Below are 24,345 nucleotides of genomic sequence, written 5' to 3'. Positions count from 1 at the left end.
ACTGCTATCACCACCACCATCACCATGCATCTTCATCATCAAGTGCCGGCGGAGCCAGTAGGCAGAGGGGTGGATGGGCACAGTGCCCCTACCTTTTTAAGTATCTATACAGTGTCCCTTTTTACATAGGAATGGTGTCCCCTTTTACTTAAGATAAGTGCCCTTTTTATTTCTTAGAGGTGCCCGTTCTTCTTATTATAAGTGCCTCTTACCGCCTCTGATAAGTGCCCCTTGTCACGTCTGAGAGATGCCCAATGTACTTTAACAAATGCCCTTTTCTTTTGTAATAAGTGCCTCTACCCCCTTCGGTTAAGGACCCCTTTTCATATTGGATGAGTGCCCCTTCTCTCCTCTGATGAATGATACCTTTTTATTTTGACACATTCCCTCCTTTTCTTTCTAATAAGTTCCTTTTTCTTTTACTTCTGATAAATGCCCCTTCTTTTTTTAACAAGAGTCGCTTCCCTTTCTCACAAAAACCCTTTTTTTTAATCCTCGCTGAGTGACCTTATTCGAATCTGAGAGGTGTTCCCTTTGACTTTATAATAAGTGCCCCTTTTTATCTTTGATTAGTGCCCCTTTTCATTTTGACACTTGCTCCCTTATCCTTTCTAATTAGTGCCATTTTAATTGCCCCTTTTCATTTCTCATTAATATGTCGGGGAATTTAGAATAATAATAATGATAATATAAAAATAACAATATTAAAGTATTAATAAAAATAATTGTAAGGATAATAATGAGAACACTGATTTTAAGGATGATAATAACAATTATTATTATGATAACAAATAATGACAATAAGAGAAATAATGATAAACCGTTCTTGAAAAGGGTATATCACATTACGAGATAAAGTCCCTGAACGCTTCTAAAGAAGTTGAATTTAATTACCCTGAAATGAAATCTTAACAAGAATCTTGGTCTCCCAAACAAGTGTTTGTTTGTTTTTCAAGTTCATTGAATGGTTTATTACAAATACTGAAATTATCCGCCCACGAGCTGAATTACATTCAGTTTAAAATAAAAGCACATGAACAAAGTAGCAATATTAAAACAATTATTACATTAAGCGTAGGAGAATACATAAAAAGATAAAATTAATAAGATATAATATCGTTCAAAAGCTAAGTATAATCAGCATTGTGATCAAAACTATAACAACATAGACAGGATTTTTTTGGACATCAATATTAATAGTAATAGTAAATTAATATGAACATCTGCATACTACTACAAAGTGCATTTGTATTTCATGAAGGTAAACTTGCCATTAGTATCAATATTGTAATTATTCTACTCTCCCAAAAATAGGCCTGGATTAATATTTAGTCAGGGACGCCAACTTATACATTTTACAAAAATCTTGGCACCCCCAAAATAGACTATAGAGACTTTTTATTTTGTTATGACATGATTAGATATAGTAGACTAATATCACCATCGGTATACTACTAGAAAGAACACCTGCATTTGATTCAAATATACTTATACTATATTACTATACTATACGTGTAAGGACCATCTCAAAATATAAAAGCGACATGAACTGATTAACTTTCTGCCCCAGCCTGCTGTTTATTGCCACCTCATGGTCAACTTACCAAATATCCAATTCACATAAAGCGGACGGAGGACTCGATGCGAGAACCAACAGCGCAGCGAGGGAAGTAGCGAGTGACGTGACATTGCATGACATTAAAGTGCAATTTCGCTTTGGCTATATAATGATAATAATAATAATATTTAATTTTTATATAGCGCTTAATACAAATGTCTCTAAGCGCTTTACAAATATACTATTACACCGGTCATTGGATTCAGTGCTTGCCTGCACACGATGTGTGCACAATCTCCACTCCCTGGGGAGCATTCCAGCCAGGCGTTACATGACGCTCAAAAACTGTTTGACCAACAATGACGGTCGCATCCTACCGTACCCATTTAACACCTGGGTGGAGAGTAGCAAGTGCAGGTTATTATCTTGACAAAGGATATTAGTGCCGTGTCGGGATTCGAACCCTCGACCTTCGCATCTCCAAGTCAAGCGCCTTAAACCACTCGACCACGACACTCCCACATAAACAGTAATGACACATATACAATCAAACTCCCTCTTTCAAGATCAGTACTAATAAAACTAATCCCACACTTGTTTATCGCAGTTGTAATCCCTATCCTTTCCGAAACCTTGATATTTTACAGGCCTAGCGCTCCCTATATACTATTCATTATAAAAAGAATGAAAACAATGAACAACAACAACGACAAAGATTCCCAAGTAACGGCCTATAATATTTTGACAAACTCGCTACATTATTAACTTCATTTAGAGCTCGTGCTAGAGTGTCAAACTTGTCTTCGTGGCCACCTCTCCATTAAGGCTCCCTGTCTGTTATGTATTGGGCTATTGGCTATGTATTTTGTCTCCCTAGAAACAGAAAAGTGTGTTGTAGAAGCTATCTGCAGCTAGTGGCCATTTTTTTTATTTTTTACATTGAGTGACCTTTCTAGACAGGTATGACTGTTCTTAAAACTCGTTCTGTGTCCTACTTCATGGAATCAATTTTAATTCAGCATCTCGTATACCGGCTCAGTATTCTCATCGGCCACTCCCAAGTTTGATTTCTTGACTCTAGCTGTTTGCTGAACTATTCTTTGATTTCCATATTCTACCCCCTCGATTGCATTCATTTGGCCTCTATCTCCGCGTGTAGTTGCTATGGTGTCATCGTAGGCTGGTTGCTCCATAGTTGTTGCATCTAAGGATGTGTAGGTATGTTCAACTATTGTTTGATATTCATATTCTACCCCCTCGATTGCATTTGTGTGGCCTCTATTTCCGTGTCTAGTTGCTTTGATGTCCTCGTAGGCTGGTTGTTTCATAGTTGTTGTATATAACGACGTGTAGGCATCGAGTTCCTGGCCCTCCCTGTCACAGACTGACTGCCTTAGAGCGATGTTAGAGCGTCTGAAATAAAGGAAAGAAATATTATTAGTGAGGTATAGCGTTGTATTTTCTAGAAACTGAAAGCCCTGTATCAACCATGATCATTAGTATTACTCTTATTACTACCAGTAGCAGTAGTAATATTATGATGCTATTATTGATGTTGATGATGTCGAAGATGTGGAAAAGGAAAGTCACGTTTCCGACGACTTCCGACGACGTCGGAAAAAGCAAAAGCCGCGATGTCGTAGATAAGAGTCAACCCTTCAAACGACGAAACGAAAATTGAAGACGAATGAATGACGAATAGCGTGTTGTTAATGACGAGTGGCGATGTTGTTGATGGATGATGGCACTGACGAATAGCGTGTGTTGATGATGGACTATACTGATGATGCTGATGATGATGCTCTATACGTGCTCTAAAAGTGTCCATGTAATTGGTTCATGTGTCTCTCTCCTAGTTTTCGCACAAATTTGTAGAACTGTCAATAGCGCGTATTCCACCTTCTTTTAACGTTTTTGTTAGTAATTCCCGAAAATGGCGAAATTCATTACTTCCCAACAAGGTATGATAACGTCTTCCAATTTATATCATGAAGTAAGGTACTTTTTGGTCTACATGTGCATGCAATAGGTTCACGTCTCCAATTCCTAGTTCTCGAGCAATACCATGTATAAAACCGTCAAGCACGTATACCACCTTTTGACACGTTTTTGTTATTTTTTCCCCAAGATGGCAAAGTGCATAACTTCTCAGCATAGTATGATAACGTCTCCCAATTCATACGATGATGTAAGGAACGTCGTGCTCTACGTGTGCATGTAAATGTAATAGGTTCACGTTTCCCATTTGAAGAATTGCGCAACTTGCAATAATATGTGTAGAACTGTCAATAGTGCGTATACCAGCCGCCTTTTAAAGACTGTTTTGTTATTTTTTCCCAAATGGCAAAGTGCTAAACTTCCTAACAAAACATGATGACGTCTCCCAATTGATACAATGATGTAAGGCATGTCGAACTTTACGTGTGCACGTACATGGTTCGTGTCTCCAATTCCTAGTTCTCGCGCAAATCGCAATACCATGTATAGAACTGTCAAAAGCACGTACAAGTATACCGCCTTTTTTAAACGTTTTTATTAGCTCTTCCCCAAAATGGCAAAGTGCATAACTTCTCAACATAGTACGATCTCTTCTCATCTCATCTGTCCCGTAGTCTGGCTGACCGTTGGGGCACCACTGTAGATTTTACAACCAGCTTCCTCATTTCCTCGCGGTTCTCAGCTTTCCGCCGTATGATGTTCCAGTCAAGGCCAGTCAATTCTTTGATGTTGTCTTCCAATCGTTTCTTCTGTCTGCCTCTTCGTCTTCCTCCCCGTACTGTTCCCTGTAGGATAGTCTTGGCCAGTCCAGATAATCGTGTGATGTACCCGTACACCTTCAGTTCGCGTCTTTTTACTTTAAAAAATAGCGTTTTCAATTCTGGTTTTCACTACCTCATTGGTTATGTGATTTCTATACGAGATACCGAGGAGTTTGCGGAAACATCTCATCTCCAGTGCCTGTATCCTTCTTCAAATGTCAGCTGTTATGGTCCACGTTTCACACGCATACAAAAATATGGACATGACCAGGGAGCGCATCAGTCTGATCTTGGCAGGGCCGTAGCCAGAGTTTGATGTTTTGGGGGCACATACATGTTGACCGACGTCCTGGGGAGGGGTCTAAAACATTCAACCGATCTTGGCTACGGGCAGGCGCGTACAAAGAGTGGGGTGGGGGGGGGGGGTAAGGGGGTTAACCCCCCCTTGGTATTTGTATATGTGTAAACCCCCCATCATCCCCCTTAACACCCCCTCCCCCCTTTGGATTATTATTTATTTTATTTTTTTTAATTATAAAAAAAAATTAAAAAAAATAATAACAAAAATATTCCCATGGCTGACCTAAAAAGGTGACCTTACCCCCCCCCCCCCCAACGGAGCCAAACGTCAAATTTTTCAAATTTTGAGACCCCCCCCCCCAAAAAAAAAAAGTCCTCTTACCCCTCACCCCCCCACCCCCCCCCCCCCGTTTATTACGCGGCTGGCTGAGTCGTTGCGAAATTTTCGGTCCGATTTATAAATGTTAACCCCCCCCCCCTTGAAAAAATCCTGCGTACGCGCCTGGCTACGGGCCTGGATCTTGGAGCTGATGGCGATGTTTTTGTCTGTCCAGATGACTTTTAGTTTGGTCACTGCAGCTGTGGTCTGGGCTATCCTGGAGAGTACTTCAAGCTTCAGAGTGTGTATGTACGAAAACGCTTATCGACCAAAGAAAAGAAGTGTGATAACGTCTCCCAACTCATATCATGTAAGGCTTACCGTGCTTTACGTGTACATGTACATGGTTCATGTCTCCCAAACAATTTTTATTTTAATATTCACGTCTTGGACGTAAAATACAACAAAATTGTTGCATGGGTAAAGGTCAATTTTATTGATTTTCAAGTCTTGGACGTAAAAGACGAAACCAGCACGGTGCGAGTAAGCACATCAAAACACTCACAAACATGTACAGCATTAAAAGCCTATAATAAGAGACATAATAATAATAATAATAATAATAATAAGCTTTACCTTCTATGTCTTTTGCAAATAACGACCACGACAATGATGGCGTTGATGATGAGGAGGCCAGAGACGATGCCAATACTGATATAAATGATGACCTGGTGACCTAGGAAAAAGACAAGAAATTGTTAAAAGTGTTGTTACAATTTTTGTAACAACTCTACGTATGCTTATATATGCTTATTAAATACCAGAAATACATGTACTGATAATCCTTTCTTTATTTAATTCACCATTCTCCTTTTCACACTTTTTATGATAAGATCGTCAGTAATCGCTGATATATTTGCATGTAACCATTTCATTTGCATCCATATTACCACAATTGCTCGAAAATTGTGACTTAATGAGAATTTATTTACCACCCTGCTGCTCTGTGCCAGCTGTCCCAATAACTACCATTCGGTTAGTGAGCCCTCCGCCCTTGGAAGTCACATAAGAGGATGTAGTCGAACTGGATCCTGAATATTAAGGTGAATAAACATGATGCAATGGTAAATAAAGATGTTTATACAGTGTGTATATATATATATATATATATATATATATTGGCCGGTCGAAAAACAGAATGAAAACTTTTTTCACCAGCACTTTTTAAATCACTTTACTTGGTAAATGACTTGAATTGTACTTTCGGTATATTGTCGAATTTTATCCGTTTTTTAATCCTAAGCGTAAAGGGGCTCAATAGCACACCTAATTAAATGCGCTATATACATAAGTTTTATCATAATTATTGTTAATGTTTGTATTATCATTATTGTTGTTGTTGTTGTTGGAACCATTATGAATATTATTATTATTATTGATATTATCGTCATCACCAACAGCATCATCATCATTATAGGTGACATTGGAGTGTACCAATCACTTAAATTATCCTTTCTGTATTACTTAAAGGTGCAAAATAAACATTTGACGGGTTTACCAGGTATTCTATAGGTTAAAGGGATGGTTGAGTTTTGGTATAGAGGGCGTTACAAAAAAATAATTGTTTTGTGAGATAATGAAAAAAAACTGTCAAATTTGAAACAGCATACAACTTAAATGACAAAATCATCTTTGCTTGATCAAAATAGGTTCAGAAACGGCTTAAATATCCATAAATAAAACAATTTCTAATACTTATGGGGCCCTTAAAATATATACGATAATTTTAAACCAGCCGTTGAAAAAACGAAATAGCACATTAAACGTTTTATTCTGGCCAATGCCAATGTTGGCTTTTGTTTGACTTTTTCATGTTGGTTATAGTACGCACTAAAACCAGCCGGCCCGAGTTGTTCACCTCTCCCCAGAACTCAACCTTCTCTTTAACTCTATGTTTACCCATATGATGTGTGGTAATTGAGGCTATCATGAAATAAAGTTGTATTGAATACCAGAAATACATGTACTGATAATCCTTTCTGTTTTTAATTCATCATTCTCCTTTTCACACTTTTTATGATAAAATCGTCAGTAATCGCTGAAATATTTGCATGTAACCCTTTCATTTGCATTTATATTACCACAATCGTACAGGACTTGTGACGTAATAATTATATTTTTACCACTATGCTGCCCTTGGTCAGTTGTCTGAATGAATGTCATTGGGTTAGTTTGCCCTCCGCCCGTGGTAGTCGCAGAAGAGGGTGTAGTCGAACTGGATCCTGAACATCATGGTAAATAAACATGATACACGGGTAAAATAAAGATGTTTAAATAGTAAATATTGGCCAATCAACAACAAAAAATAGACTGAAAACTCATTTGTTCACCAGTAGTTTTAAGATAAGTTTACTTGGTATTTAATTTGAATTGTATTGTTGGTATATAGCCCAATTCTATCCATTTCTTAATCCTCAACATTAAAGTGCATAGGGACTGAAAAGTGATATGAGATATAATTAAAGTTTTGAATTAGAATTATTATCATATTTTGTATTAATCTTGCTGTGGTTGTTGTTATCTAAATTAGTATTAGTAGTAGCAGTATCATTATTATTGTTACATATTAATGACGGCATACATTGAGCCACAATTGTAAAGATACGCATGCGCCATGCGAAATAAACTTGCTTTGGGATCTTATATACCAAGACTATCAAACGTGTGCTAATATCTGTCTCGAGTATTCATCTCTGTACCTTTTGATTAAGAGTACATAACAATTATTATTATCTTCATCATCATCATCATCATCATTAATGGTGGCAATGAAGTGTACCAATCACTCACATAATCATTCTTGTATAACTAAAATGTGTAGAATCAACCTTTAGCAGGTTTACCAGACATTCTTCTATTTTATTTTCTATGGTTGAAGAGTATGAAGAACATAAAATATTAGGTCAAACGGCGTGTTCGGAAACAAGTCCGCCTTGGGTTCCGGAAATTGATAAAAAAAACCTTTCGCGAACCAAAATATCATTCAAAGTGATAATGGAAATACTTGCCTGTACACTTTGGGAGAACATGGTTCCACATAACGACATGGGTGCTGTTAGCAATACTAACATCTTCTCTGCGACCGTACATCTGCACGCACTGGATGACGCCAGGTCCTTCTAATGTGTACCCGTCGGAGCAGTTAAAGTATATCTTGCTGCCGTAGCGCAGAGAGCCGATTTCCTTGTATCTGAATCCATTATTAGGCGTACCAGGGTCTTCACAAACACCTAAGCCAACTTGGAAACATAAGTAGCAATGACAAAGAATAATGTCGCATATTTTGAGAATATTATAACAATCATGTGCAATAAACAACTAAACGAAAACGGATAAGCTCAATAACTTTAAAGATAAAGTTGAGTTCTGGTCATGCGATTGCATTGTGAAAGAAACGATGTGGAATCGATTAGAAAAGGTTGATCATCTAGCATAAGTATTGGTGTGTACTGCAAGGTTCTGGAATCATCAAAATAATACGAAATTTGGCTCAGTCTTGGTAAAGTTACAAGCACTGTAGACAGAAAGGTGTATATGGGACTACATCACGCACATGTGGCATAACTCAGAACTCCCAGAACTCAACCTTCTCTTTAAGTAGAGAAAATCGAATTTCGTTAAAAGCCATTCATTGGCAGGAATTGTAAAGTAAATTATTTTATTTGTTCATATTTAATATTGAGGTTTTATACAGGCAAAGTATTGCGGAAAATGAATAAAGTTATTTTCTCTAAATGACAGTTAATGCATTAATTTTTTAGCAGAAGTATTCCTAGGGTTCTGATGAACTAGCTTGTCAAAATCCTCGTAACAAGCTTTACCTATTAGTGTTCTTATAGTGTTTTTTTGGAGGGGGTTAAAAGCACCATCGCGAAAAAACATGTAAAACTCATTCTTTGGTTTAATGCAAGAACCCTCAACACCCTCTCCAGCCCCCTATGTCTCTCCCCAAGAGTGCCCTACCCTCATAAAAATGAAAAATAAATTAATTCCCGAATCGTTCCTGGCTTTACCTTGGTAGATGGCGATAAAATCTAAACTCCCACATGATTCAAGGTGATCTCCAGCACAAACATAATAACATTCTCCATCCGAAGCGATTCCATGTTTGGCAAGGTTTTCATCTTGTCCTCCGCAGAAACATACGTTCCCCCATTCTACACCTGCGTAGAAGTATCCGTCCTCTGCGCATGCGTTGATGCACAGGTCAATCGTGAGAATATCGATAGAGTCACGGGGGCGATTGGAAAGCACGCGATCTCTGCCGGGTCCTAAACGGTTATAATCACTGAAACATCCAATATAACCTGGTTCTGAATTAAAGAAATAAATGAAAACAATAATAATGAAACACTTCCCGCACAATTCAGCTAGATTTCAAATGGAACCTCGTGTTATTGCTATTACGAATATCGTCATTGCCTTGTTTTCGTTCACATTCTGCCCCATTAATATTCTTCTCCGGATTTTCCTTATCCTTATTGTCAGGAAATCGCATTCGTTTTGCACGTAATGTTTGTTATTCTTAGTTAGGTGCTTTCCTCATGTTCTTTTCCTTTCAAATTTCAGAGGCATAGTCTCTAACATATCATCAAGGTCACTACATTCTTCGATTTTCGAAATTCCTCATGCATATAACCGTCCAGGCACTAATTTTCCGTTTCTGGTCCATTTTAAGTCCTTTCTTCCTTCCTTCATATCTTCACTATCTTTCATAGATCATACATAGTTCTAACAAATTCCTCTTAATAGTCCAGGATATGTTCTTTCATCTGCGACACAATAACCTAACCTTCAAAATGCCATCTTCGCACTGCAAATTCAAATCCGAAACCGACTCCGTCAGAAATCGGCACTTGTTACCCCCCCCCCTCCCCCACAAAAAAAAAATATCACAAAGAAGCATCTGCATTATAAACAAAGGAAAATGAATAAGATAGAACATAAACCCGAAACAATTATATGCCGAATTAAACAGATTTTTGATATTATTTTTAAACAATTCAAATTTGAGTCATGAGCACACCGAGGTTATGACACTAAGAGATACAGTAATATTATGGCCAGCAAGGACAATATAAGTAAAAGATACCTTTTTAACTGAGTATTTTAACAATCCACTTTAAATTTACATTTTGTTTGTTTTTTTAATTTTATTTCCGCGTTCAAAAAGGTACAAATTCAAGTTTATAGTACATGAATTTGAACAATAACATATACATTGAATAAAATGTTTACAAATTTAAAGTTATTAAATAGAAATCATATACAATTATATCAAATAATTAACATTACGAAGCATACGAATAAGATAAGAAATATATAGTAAATATTGTTCAATAAATTAGAGAGGTAATTTAGAACGGAAGGAGACCACCATCGTGAGCGGTTAGGCTGGAGATGAATGGCGGCCTCATTTTGAAAGATTCAGTTTCATTGAATGTGAATTTAACCGATTATTAGCACCCTGTACAGAAACATAGAGATTATGGATGAAGGTGGCTGCATTGCTTGGGTGAGTTTCAAATGAAGTGATTTTTCGGATATCATCTGCATAAATATGATATCGGAAAGAGTGGTGTTGAAGAATACTATTCAGACCAATCAAATAAAGTAAGAACAGGATAAGCCCTGTTAAACTACACATGCCAGACGCAAAACAGAATATGAAGTATAACTATTTATGAAGACAGACAGCCAACCATATGTGAATATTCGTATTATATTCCGTCACTACAAATGTACTTACCAGTGCCAAGAATAATCATGTGGACAACAAATATTTAAAAAAAATCAAAACCAACAACATTATAAGCATACATGCACATTAAACAGTAAACTAAAAATGATAAGCGAACATCGCAACAGTGTTACCTTTGCAAGAAACAGCTCCTATCGATGTATAAAGATCACAGAAACATTCACTGTTGCACGTTTCACATCGCATATTCATCCCATCTGAAAAAAGGATTAATTACAATTCCTTCAAGTAAATTCTATTTCCATCTGTAGTATGTTGGTGTTTGGGATTCGAGTATGTGGGTGTTTGGGATACCAGATCGTAGTTAGTATGGGGTTATTATTATTATGATCATTATTATTATCATTATTGTTATCATTATTTTCATCAGTACTATTATAATAATTCATATCATTATTATTATTATTATCATTATTTGTAGTATTAGTATTAGTGAGGGTATTGGTATTACCTGTTTTCTTTGTATTATTTACATTATTACTATCATTATTTTTATTATTTTTATTATTAATATTAATGTTATTATTTTCATTATATACATATATGTATCATCTTTATGCAGCGTAATAAAAAAGAAGTAAAAACATTTGAACCTTGGTCCATAACACAATGTAGTATACAATAGACAATTGTGTCACTGGCAGGGTGTACAATACATATACAACATGTACAATATAGGAAACATATAAAGCATATGCAGAAAACAGTTGTTGTTATTGTATAATCTATTTTTCAATCAGTACTGTTCGGGTTTATTATTACACTTACTGACTGAACAGTCTGTAAAATATGTTGATGTATAATTAGTAACTGACATCGGCCACTCATCTTCCTCCTCGTTGAAATCCAATGCCGTAAGATCACGAGAAGTTCCTGGGAAGTTTAGCTGACTACAAACTAAGCTCGCTAGTTCGAAATTCCAATTGTTTTGACAAACGAGCCCCCATCCGATGTCCTGGTTGAAAACCTCAACGATGCCGGCATTGTGTCGATCTTTGGTGATCAATCTGTAGTCTGCAAATATTATTGAGATTATTCTATTCATAAAGTTGTTTGTGTATTTGTGCGTTTGTATACTAATACTTCGTTCTTATGTCCTTAGTGTGTTTTGCCCACATTCCCTCTCGACCCAGGGGTATTAAATGGCTAACTGGTAATGCTGGGGTATTAATAATGGCAGAGCCTCAGGGAAGACAGGGCCATCACTAGGAATCAGTCATTGACAAGACCGAACAAAGTTTTTTTAACGGGGTTGCATCCGTTCATTTAATTACATTTTCCTACAAGTCCAGATAATGGAATTCCTGATATCGATATGTCTATTATTCACTCTTTTCCGTGACTTCTAAAAATTCATCAATATAAACAGTATCCTTAAAAGGAGATTAAGAAGAGTGGTAACAATATCCAACATCAAACATTCATTTTCATTTGTTCTTGTAACAAGGACAAACATAATAATATGCTACCGATGATAATAATGATAATAATATGCCAAATCAAAAAGCCCCCCCCCCCCCGTGTTGACCCTCCACGCCCCCAGCCACGACAAAAAAAAATCGCCGCCCCTGATAATCAACAGAATTTCCGTACCGGATATGCCTAGCTACGTGTAGGCCTTTGTCGCCTCAAGTAAAGGACCGATGAAACACAACTTCTAAACAGCTATTGAACATTGAATGTCATGGATATCTTACTTAAGCACGCTTATAGGAGTAAGGCAAATTTGTAGAATTTGTAGAATTTTATTGACTCTTTGACCCCATCTCGGGGTATGAGAGTACAAACAAACATAAAAATATGAATAGCAATGCATGACTTATGAATACAATTCTTATAAATTATACATACATGTAGATGATAAAATATACAAACGATAATAGGTATACAGTGTATGAAAGTACAAACATGAACAATGAACCAACTATTATTAAAACACAAAGTATATATATACATGTACAATGTAGATAGTGACAATAATAAAATGAAAAGGTATAATGCAGTTTATTTACAAGCTAAGTAGTAAACCTCTCTCTCTCCCCTTGAGAAAAAAGAAAACTAAATATTTCCTTCAATACAAAGCATTGAGGATTTACACACCAAACAGTGAGAGCATGCAATAGACATGTACCCTGCACTTCCTTATATCTGCATCCAATGTTATACCAAAGAATCTATTCCTTTATGCTTTGCTGTAAATGCTACAAATTAATATAATTCGATCTGCGAGAAAAAACACATTTTGTACAAACTTACCTGAAATAGTATAGATCGCCAAACAGGGACTGCTTATAACAATAAACAGTAAAGACAGGGTTGAATACAAACTTACGGCCATTTCGGTGTACGTATGTATGTCGGAGTTGAATTCCTATAAGCATTTCTGTTTGCAACCGATATTCGTGAGAGTAGAACCTGCTTTGGAAGAGGAAGTTCTTGAAACACAATATTCCAATGAACACGCAGTGTTATACGTACGTCATCTAATGTGTTTCACATGAATTCATTTGAAGAAAAAAAAATTCCTTTGAAAAAAATTCGCGGATAAATCCTACGTATTGTTTTGTATTGTCTGGGAAACGGTATTGGATACTTTAATCAAATTAAACATCTGTGTTCAACAAGAGGAAAGTATAAAGACCCGTGGAATGGGCCATTTGCGCAACGCAACCAAATCAAATGCATGCATCTTCGATAACTGCGTCTTTACATACTTAACCTTACGTCAATTCTTTCAGTTCATGTCCATATTTTTGTAATTGTGATTCATTCAATATTATATGAAATAGATTTGCATTATGAAATTTCTTAAATTTCGTTTCTGTTTTTTAGTGTTATGCATTTTGAGCATTTCTTGGGATAGACTTTTCCTGATGGACTTTCTTTTATTTGCCCTGTAATGAGACTAGGATGAAACATGATCAAATATTGCTGTCTACTACAGCCGCTTTGTCTGATGAATGTAGGTATCCATGACAATCAAGTAGAACCCACTCCAGCTGTATATTGCATCACCTAAAGCGCCAATAATACTCCTTTCTCGCACACCAAAATTAGTGGTCTAGTAAATAACAATGGTCCCAGATAACTATTTCCCCACCATGCCACCATTTTTGATACAGTCTGAAGGGACTTCCCCTGGTTTGCTGGAGCGCCATCTCATGTTAAAAACATTACACTAAAGGGGAGGTTACAAGTAACATCGGGGAGGTGAGACTGTCTCACCTCCCTGGTAACATCGACCCCACCCCTTTTTCTTTCTCAGTCTCTCTCTCTCTTTCTCTCTTTCTTTCTCTCTCTCACTCTCTCTCTCTCTTTCACATACCTTCCCTCCTTCTCTTCTCTTTCTCACTTTTCTTCCTCTCTTTCTTTCTTTCTTGTGCTCTCTTGTCTTTTCCCTCCCTTTCTCCCCTCTCTTGCACTTTATCTCTCTTCTCTTTCCACCTTTCTCGCCAATTTATCAATTAAAAAGGGATCACTGGCTATCACATAAATCACAATTTATTGATAACTCTGTTGAAAAAAATGTTTCAGTAGGTAATTGTATATTCTTTTCTTCTTTCTTGTCTTACTCAGTACACATCAGTAACCGTGGAACGATATTCACGAGAGACACAGTTCACTTTCGTAAACTTTCCTGAATATAATAGTATACTTTAAAATAGTGATCAGAGTAGTCACCACTAAGTATGTTCAAATTGAAATGATAAGATACAAGAGGGAAGAAAAGACATGCATACATAACGGCTGAACATGTCTAGTCTTAATGCAAGTGGGTGGGTTTAGTCAACTGCTTCATGGGCTGCCAAGCATCACATTTGTCATCCCATAAACATATACCAGCTTCCCTTACTCTTTAATTCCTCATTACTTTCATATAATGCTGCTTGTATCATAATGATTATATCTTCCTTGGTACATCTAAATGATATCCTTATTTGTAGGAATATGCGATATGTAATAAATATGTCATTTTAGTTTTGGTTTTTGGAGGGAGGGGGGGGGGGGGTTCAGATGTATTTTTACTTTAACAATGTGCAATATTGTGCGTATATGTCAATGTTATGCCTATATCTAAGTTGATTTAGGAGGAACATGTGAGGGCTCACATGCCTCCGGGTAATAGTGTTAAATTTCACTTTTGTGAGCCCTGTCCCACACGTTGCTCCCTCCCCTATCCTCTTGTATGGTTTATGTATTGCATGATCCGTCAAAATGTAATTGTATTGTGCTTTTATGATTTGCCTAACAAATAATAATAATAATAGCCATAATTTTGTGTTTGTTAAAATCATTTCAACACCTCTAATATCTAAATGACAATTGAATAAAAGTTTATTAAGGATGCATAACAAAAGAACTGCTATGTGCATGCACGAAATAAAATGAATGTTCGTAACATTTTATCAACGCCAGTAATGCCAGCTTAGAACTATGATGATTACAAACAGATTACAGTTGCTTATCTTAGATTATTTTTAAAGATTTTCAAAAACAATATAACAGCAATTAAATTAGTATCTATAACCTGAGATAATGAGCATTTACCATTATCTTAGAATGTGAAAATGTTGCTATCATTCTCCCCATAAAATATACATGGCTTTACAAAACATATGAATCCTGCCATTTTAAGGCTAAATTGAAAATCTGTGGTCAAAAGGAGAGAAGTATAGTACCAGTGGCAAAGGCTATTTTCGTAATGTAATCAAACTTAATGCATTCGTCTTTGTCTTTGATGTCCAATTCTTTCAGTTACTCATCTTGATCCATTCAATATTGTATGTAGTAGGTTTGCCTTTTGTTATATACTTGTATGCACCTTGGGCATTTCTTTGGATTGATTTTTTTTTAGATGTATTCTCTTTTATTTGCCCTGAAATGATATTATGAAGAAACATCAAATATCGCTCTGTACTCCCGCTTTTTTACTGATGAATGTAGGTCTCCATTGAAACCAATTGCGACCCATTCCAGCTGTTTAAAATGCATCGCCTTAAGCGCCATTGTTCCCCTTACAAAAACATTGTTCTGTATAACAACGATTGTAAATGATTAGTTTTCAACCATGTCGTCAGGGGCTTCCCCTGATTTTCTGGACACATTTAGAGTTGGCGTCGTAATTACGTCCTTATCATCAATTTCGAGAGTACCTGCTAATAGCTCAAACAATAGTTATCACGAGCGCAATCTCTTGTTCAAAACATAACATTCAAAGGCAGACCAGCACTATTCCTTATATCACCCCCTCCCCCTTCCCCTTTTCTTTCTCTCTCTCTCTCTCTCTTGTTTTCAATAATTTTGCTCGTTCCATCGTTCATTAAATTGTCATTCATACACTTTTAACAGCGTCCACAAATGTGATTATACACCCAAAATCAATACATCATCGCCTAGTTTGAAGGGCAAAAACGAACTTCATTCAAATTGATGTGTGATGGCTTGTGTGCGGATTTTGCTCAAGTTCTACTATCTAATCATTATCTTTAGGGAGTCGGGACTGTAGTGTTCCTTTTTAGATACATGCTTATACATTTATCTCTTTCTTTAAATATATATACTAAGGTATTTACTTTTTTCTCTATTTCCTGAATTTCTTTCTTTCTTTCATATTCTTAGCTTTAACAAAATATTTCGTCAAGTCTTTGCTTTGTCATTGTCGTGGATAATTGTAAAATTTGGTTCCCTCGGCCAGAAGTTATTGAATGTTCATTACCCTTTGAATTGTAAAAGCCACACATTTTGTTTGAAGTTTTGAATGCAAGGTATCCAGTTAGAACAATGTTTTTAGTAAGTATACTATTCCGAACGCACACCGTTTCTGGTGAGAATCAAGGACTCATATGTATCTAACTTCATATCCAAAAACATACCCTTTTTCTGTACAACCGAGGACCTATCCCTATCCCGTAAGGCATACAATTAAAAATATTTGCATTGGTTAAGATACTAAGGACGTTGGGTCTGCTTTATGTCCTCTAAGTGAATGTACAGTTCTCATGTGTGTCCTCGGTTTGGTTTTTAATAGATTACTAGACAAGGGCATACAAACACACACACACAGACACACACCTTCTCACATCAGGGCCTTTGTGGGGCACCTGATTGTGGGGTATTTCTGTGCGTTCCAGATATACCTTGTGGTCCCCTACTAGTGGGGTATGTACAACCTGGCGATAACAACCCGGCGGTGTGCTTACGATGTTACCATGAAAAAGTGTGCAAGTTTTAGCACACGCTCACAAAAAGTCATTTATGGGGTACCACTTCTAATGCCCCGCAGGGCATAGGACACCGAATATACAGTCATTTGAAAGACTTTACTCTGTGGGGTCCTGAAAAAATACCCCACAAAGTAAAAATGCCTCACAAGGGGTATGTGAAGCGCACATAAAACCCCACAAGAATGCTGAAATGAGAGCGTGTGTGCATGTGCGTGTGTGTGATCAATGATCAATGCGTAGTTATCGTATTACGGAAATTCCGTAAGTTAACAACTAATGATACACTTTTATCATTCACTTTTTATTGCACGTTATAATCGATGTTTTGCTTATAGATTCCTTTGAATAATGTTTGCACTGATTTGGTTTAGATTCGGACCACAAAACTAAAAGGAACCCTGCATTTTTAAAGAAACTGTAACCTCATCTGCACATTCCCCAAAATATCCTAATCTATATTTCACGATGCATTATTTTGTCTAAAGCATCCATAGTTTCTGGTGGTCTTTTTCTAGCTCTCATGTGAATGGTTATACTGAGAGTTCTGTTTGCGAAAAAATTGTTTCCCCTCTTCGGCTTCATAATTATGGTCTACTTCCTTTAAACATAACCTTGATATCAGCCATACATATTACAAAATCTTCAAAGCAGTGACATTTTCAACTACACTTTCACTAGTTTTTTCATAAATATTGTTCAATCGAAGTAAAATATTAAGCAGTCTTGTAGCTTTTTGTGAAACTGAAAACAAGGTTATATACTTTTTCTTTGTTGTTTGGCATTGTATCTCGTGTTCAAGAGTGATGTCAAATAAAAAAGAAAAAAGAATCTATCTGTCAATGGCTTTTCCATCGATCCGTTTATCAGTCATGTTTACAATTTAACCCCAAAAATGTAACACCTTCATGTTTATATAATTATACAAAGAATATAATATATTTAAAACCGTTGCAATGATTTTACTAGTTTAATACAGTATCAAGCGCTTAGAGCACATCTTATTTTTGATTGCTTGTGTTCTATATTTTGTAAGCACTATTCAAATGTTCTTTTATTGTTTAATTATAATTGTTGTATCAATCCTAGACAGTCGTAGAAACATCGTATCACCAATACTGATCGCATCGACAGTGGTCTTATTTCTGCTTCTTCTTGCCGTGACGATAAGGTGGATTATCCCTCGGATAAGGAAGCGCTTATCAAGAAACCCTGAGAGTGATTCACAGGTAGGTAAGGGTCCTAAAGGCAAATGGCACCTAGAGAAAATTAAACATTTTGTTTTAGAGAAGGTAGGGAAATTTGGGAATGCCAGAGAAACATGGAAATGTTGAAAACATTAACATAAATATACATCATTGGGGGATATTTTTTCCCAAAACACATACATTAATAATAATAACGTTAATAGTAAAAACAACAAGGAAAATATTCATAAAATGCATTACCCATCTTTAAAGATATTCAAGCCGCTTGCAAAACGGTTTAAATTCATAAGCTCCAAGGTGAATCGATAAAACATATAACGACAATGAACTAATAGTTGAACTCTAAGAAAGGGAAACTTCATTATACATTGTAACTATCCAGCATGATCCTGTCAAGTTCAGTCTTAAGTATGGCTTTGAAAGTTTGTAGGTTCTTGGCTGTTTGAAAAAAAGCTGCTGATGGAAACGCTTCCATCCCAATCTCTTTTACTCCGGATTCCCTTAAGCCTAATGATACTAAATAAACGTAAACCAGAGTGTTACAAGGGATGACATTTACTCTGGAGCCAGGTTATTTAGTGCGCGACAGGTATTTGGTATGATGATCCTGTCACACTTTTGTTGGTATGCCTATGTATTATAAAAAGTTGTTATATTACCCTCATGTCATTTCAATAACCATATTGATAAGAATACATTTGGCGAAATTCACATTCTTTACAGATAATCCACACATACCTGGGCATGAGAGATAGTAGTCCTAGAAATTAGGGAAATGTGTCAGTAACGTCACCTATAGGCCGCGCCTTGGCACCAGCTCTGACAAGCACTCATCCGTATGAGACGGTAGGACAACCAGGTGAAAAAGAATCGGAAACCAATCTTAATACAACATTCTACGAGACCATTCCACCAAGCAGTGATGACAGGAACATTGGCCACTTTGGGGACCCTGACATTGATGCCTTTGGGTATGTTCTCCCGAATGCCCGGACCAATTTGAAAAAAAATGTGCCAATACTGCATGGGGAACAAGAGCTGGATGGAGATGGATACCTCGATCCTAATGCATTCAAATGACATATCTGAATAGCGAAAATTATCTGATGATGTGAATATATGCCTGTCATCTAGGACAAAGCCTTCGTATTAAAGGTACTATGTCCCTTATGTAGGCCAAAAAAATGAAAAGGTTAAATTCCAATGGCATTTGAAAGATAATACTAATTAAGAACTACCCTTAAAAAAAATGGGGCTTGAAAATGTCTTTAAGTGGGAAAATAACGACTATTAGTTGTCAAATTGACTTAGGAGCTATAGAGCCAATAAGTAATAGTCTTGATTTTCAGACCATTGTACCGTATGGTGGTACGTTTTATGCTGCACAAAGATTCAACCAGTTTGATTTTGGACATTACAAGAACTGGGCTATTGATGTAGACAAATCCTTTACAGCTCATTTTATGGATGTTATTACCAGAGAAGAAGAAAAAGCCAGTCAGTCACTCAATACTGACATTTAACAATAGTGTCTGACAGCGAAGTCTAGCAAGTAAACGGGTTTCCTTGCATAATTTGAATATTAGGACACTGCTAACGTTTAAATTTCACAGATAGGACATACATGACATATTCATAATTCCTGCAAAGTTCTACATAATTTGAGGATGGCTGCAAAAGGGACATAGTATCTTTAATGGCTCGAAATAGGAAATCTATTTTTTCTTGGGGGGGGGGGGGGGGAGGGGTATTACAATAAGCATTTCTTTCTTCATAATGTACAGTTAAGAACTAATTTATTCATACCCCTTGTTGCTATCGTTACTCAAGAATGAGAGGTGGACTGGTTAAATTAAGGCCTTTATTTAACACGTTTAGATGTAAACTTTAATTTGTTACATTGTAAAGAAACATGAATCGGGATAAATATTTTTTTTTACAAACTTACAAACTTAGAAAAGTTTGGTAAGGGTATGAATAATTCAGTTGTAAATTGTGTGTATATTATATTTTATATGAGGAAAGTGACAACAAACCAAAATAAACCAAACCTATTATGAATAAACCTCTTTAAAACCATTTAATTGGAATATGAGTAATAATAGTAATCTAATTGAAAAGAAAATAGAGACAAATTGAAAAGTCAAACTTTATTTCATGAATTTTCAAAAACTCGAACGCATCAGTTTATCACTCGAACAACATCAATACACAACAATTTAAATGTATTATTACCTGATAAAGGTAACAAATTAATAGGAATATTCATAAACAACAAGCCCCTTGTCATTCCAATGACTTGTACTAGTGCCTTCGTGCAGTTCAACTGCAGGTAATTTTTGCGATACCCTACATTCTCCATTTCTCTTTCCCTCTTATCTTTATCTCTCTCTCTCTCTCTTTCTCTCTCTCTCCTTTTCCCTTCAATAGTATTTCTTTTTCTTCTATTTTCACTGTAAATTGATTGTTTCTTTTAAACAATTCATGCTCAATAATTACAAATTCCTTCATGCACCATTTTCCTTCATAAGTCATACTACTATGTTTTTCAACTCATATACATGTTTGTATCGGAATACCCTGTACAATCTGTAAAGTGTATTTGTGTAATTACTAAGAAAAAAATAATATGTACATAGATTTGTTTCATACTTTCTGTAATAAAACATGTAATAACTTTGTTTATCTTTTTGTTGTAAATGGAATTTAAATGAATTGAATTGAATTGAATCTTGAGAAAAATCACTGGAAGTAAAAAATGTCCAACTTAACATACTGTTGTATTTTGGAGCTCATTTATCATTTGTTTACTAAATGTTGTATAATTATCGTTTGTATCTTGGCATTTTTGGATAGAAAACAATAATTACAACAAAACATCATAAACCTAAACAATATGTCCATTTTGATCTCCAACGATTTCATCCTGTCTTTTAGGTAGTATTTCCTCGTCACTACAAGAATATTTCATGAATTATAGGCTCTGAAAAGTGGATAGTATAAGGTTGTTGTTAAGTATTTGTACAGGTAGTGATTATTATGCCCATTCTGCTCCTTTATTTCTTAGTTTAAAAACCCTAAATGTTTTTTGTTTGTTCAAATACCATACTGCACTAATTGGTTTTTATTTTTGTCAAAATATACTTCCAAAAAGAATATTATCCATATTTTCGATCAATAATCAAATTCATTCTCACAATACTCGGCTTTGCAACACGTTTCATTTATGGAAAGTAAAAAGCTAATTCTCTAAAATATCTGTAAGAAATACTTTGCCAAACATATGAAACACTCTACCTCAAGTCCTCAGCTCATATAAAAACAGTTGAAACTGGCCTTTTATTCTGAGTATCGTTAAATTTACCTTTCAAACCTTTTTGCCCTCCTCCAATTTTAAATTATTTCATACATTTTTTTGTATTTTTTGTCTTTATATTGTGTTTATCGCTGTACTTTGTGATATCTTTAACTCATTATGCTGAATAATATAAATAATATAAATTATAATATTCGGGGAACTTTTTATACAAAGCCACCATGGGCTTTTCCTTTGTTCTCCAATTTCATTTTAAACTATTGTAATAACTGACCATTCCTTGTATGTATATATACTTGTATGTTTATTTGCATTTGCTGTGTTTTTTTATGAAAATAAAATAAATAAACGAACTTGAACTTGAACTTGAATTTGGCTCCTTTGAGAAATGGTTGAAAGTTGAATCCCTTCAAGTTCAGCAATCTCTGTTTAAAGACTGAACAGGTGTTACAAAACAGGAGAAGGTGCATAAACCTTTGATGACTGGCGGAGTTCTGTATGAATGGGGGGGGGGGGGTGGTTGAATTTGAAATTAACTGAACATTATTTTATTGGCGATTCCAATTATCATTTATCAATTATCAAAACTAAGGAATAAACAGGGAAATGGAACACGAGTCATGAAGCTCATGAGTAACTCGCATATCAATGTGTGTGGGCGTGTGTGTCTGTGTGGTGTGCGTGTGCGTTTGTGTGGGTATGTATATAGGTGTGTATGTGTGAGTGTGTGTGTAATCCCGTCAAGGAATCAATTTAAAAAAATGGGAAAAAAAGTCTAGGAGACCAAACCGAGCACACACATGAGAACTGTACATTCACTTAGAGGACATAAAGCAGACCCAAGTACGTCCTCGGTTTATTAACAAATGCAAGTGTTTTTAATTCCGTGCCCTTATTTAAGGGATAGGGATAGGTCCTCGGTTATACAGCAAATTTCACACCTTTCCTTAAATTCCTAAAAGGGTATGTTTTTGGATATTAAGTAACATACATGTGAGTCCTTGATTCTCACCAGGAACGCGTGTGCGTTCGGAACTGAAAAACATTGTTCTAACTGGATACCTTGCATTCAAAACTTCAAACAAAATGTGTGGCTTTTACAATTCAAAGGGTGTTGAACATTCAATAACTTCTGGCCGAGAGAACCGAATGTTCCAAATGTCCACGACACTGTCAATGCAATGACTTGACGAAAGATTTTGTTAAAAGATAAGAATATGAACGAATTATAGAAAGAGAATTAAGGAAATATAGTAAGAGGACAAAAATAATTAAGTACATATATTTAGAGAAACATATCAATTAAGCATGAATGTATGAGCCCAGATTAAAGTCCATTAAATATGACACACTTCTATTTTCATTCTTCTTCTCTGAAAATGAATACATTGCAAATGATTAGATAGTACACTCGTGCAAAAATCCGCACCCAAGCCATCGCACATCTATTTGAATGAAGGTAATTTACCCCTTCATACTGAAAGATGATGAATTATTTAAAGCAAGAGATAGACAGAGAGAGAGAGAGAGGAAACATTTTTAAAACTAACTATGGAAATTTGACCCTAGAAATATATGACAGGAAATTCTGTTTTTCATGACAGGGTATAAGAGCAAGGGCGCATTACACCGAGATAGGGAAGCACCCTTTTAGATTGCAGTAGGGGCGTTCGATCACTAGGAGGGGCACCTTTTCGCAGGAATACCGGTATTAAGAGCAGAGAGAAAAGAGGCAAAGTAAGTGTGACGTTAAATTCTGCTGAAGTGACCCCAACAGTAGGCTTAAAGAAAGGACGACGACATCCAAGTTGAGATACGTGCATAAAATGCAGTTCATCTGTAATATCAATAAAACAAACAAGCAATCATAAGCATGTGTACAAATTCACATGAATAAACAAACATCTATTGTATCGCACAACTAGCTTGCCATAAATGACCTTAATATGCATAACTGAGTAAAGAAAACCTTCAAGAATAAACTATGTGAGTAAAGCTCACTTGTGCAAACACAAACTGTATAACTGCCTCATTTATCTTATTCTAATGAACTGTCTCAAATTCTACCTTTGTTTACAAATATAACCCTTACAAATCATACCTCTCTATCTTGTAGGTTAACGTCATACACAAATAAACCCTCGACCAGCCTTATTTCCTGCCTCTATCTTACACTCTTTACTTGGTTCCTGAACTAAATTCCTATTTGCTTCTACACCCTTGACATTCTTTATAACCAAGGAAAACAATTCATACTCTTGTTTCATGTCAATTATCATCACTCATTACACACAAATCTAGATTATCCTCAACACAAACTGATATATGCACAAATTGTGCATTCACACACGTTATCCTACGTTTGTCTATATGTGGTGCTACATGCACAGACAACATTTTAACATACTTTTCATCTTAAAATTACAGAAAACTAGATTTATATCTTGTGCCATTTTTGGCCTCATACAAACAATTAAAGATTGATTTATACAAATAACAGCTTTATAGTACTTACAACATTGGGCTTGTCTCGATTGTCGGGGATTACTGATGGAATCACTGTCCACAAAACATTTCAAATTTCGTGACTTTTAGGCTGGCGAACTACAAACGCCCTCTTACGACCAAATGAAATTATGGTTAATCTGAACCGACGTCATGACAGAAAACTTTCTAAATCTTACAGTAAGACCAAAGAAAAGAAGAGAAGGGTGGCGTATGTGTGAGAGAGAGAGAAAGGTAGAGAGAGAGAGAGAAAGAAAGAGGGGGGGGGGTAGAGTGATGTAAGGAATAAGGGAGTTTACAGATACAATCTGCGCATGGGCAGATAAAGGTCATTCATT

General features: G+C 35.9%; 1 protein-coding gene across 1 annotated transcript; it reads right to left on the bottom strand.

Annotated features, from left to right (window-relative positions):
• Window positions 1–2,568: 2,568 nt before the first annotated feature.
• Window positions 2,569–13,164, bottom strand: LOC105444479. The gene is made up of 8 exons (XM_030983616.1): window positions 13,014–13,164; window positions 11,526–11,771; window positions 10,871–10,954; window positions 9,010–9,309; window positions 8,005–8,226; window positions 5,929–6,027; window positions 5,573–5,672; window positions 2,569–2,971 (listed from the first exon to the last, which is right to left on the bottom strand). Exons 1-8 carry the CDS (start codon window positions 13,093–13,095, stop codon window positions 2,569–2,571), a joined length of 1,536 nt encoding a protein of 511 aa, XP_030839476.1. The 5' UTR covers window positions 13,096–13,164.
• Window positions 13,165–24,345: the final 11,181 nt, after the last annotated feature.

The sequence above is a fragment of the Strongylocentrotus purpuratus genome, unplaced genomic scaffold (assembly GCF_000002235.5).
Source record: "Strongylocentrotus purpuratus isolate Spur 01 unplaced genomic scaffold, Spur_5.0 spur5_scaffold_13, whole genome shotgun sequence".
Taxonomy (NCBI): domain Eukaryota; kingdom Metazoa; phylum Echinodermata; class Echinoidea; order Camarodonta; family Strongylocentrotidae; genus Strongylocentrotus; species Strongylocentrotus purpuratus.
This window is presented reverse-complemented; position numbering and strand designations above follow the sequence as displayed.

Excerpts from the sequence above, each read along its gene's own strand:
- LOC105444479 (XM_030983616.1), bottom strand. The coding sequence starts at position 13,095 with ATGGCCGTAAGTTTGTATTCAACCCTGTCTTTACTGTTTATTGTTATA. Across the intron at positions 11,772-13,013 it reads GGCGATCTATACTATTTCAG|ACTACAGATTGATCACCAAA; the intron begins GTAAGTTTGTAC and ends TAATATTTGCAG. Across the intron at positions 2,972-5,572 it reads ATTTGCAAAAGACATAGAAG|ACGCTCTAACATCGCTCTAA; the intron begins GTAAAGCTTATT and ends CCTTTATTTCAG.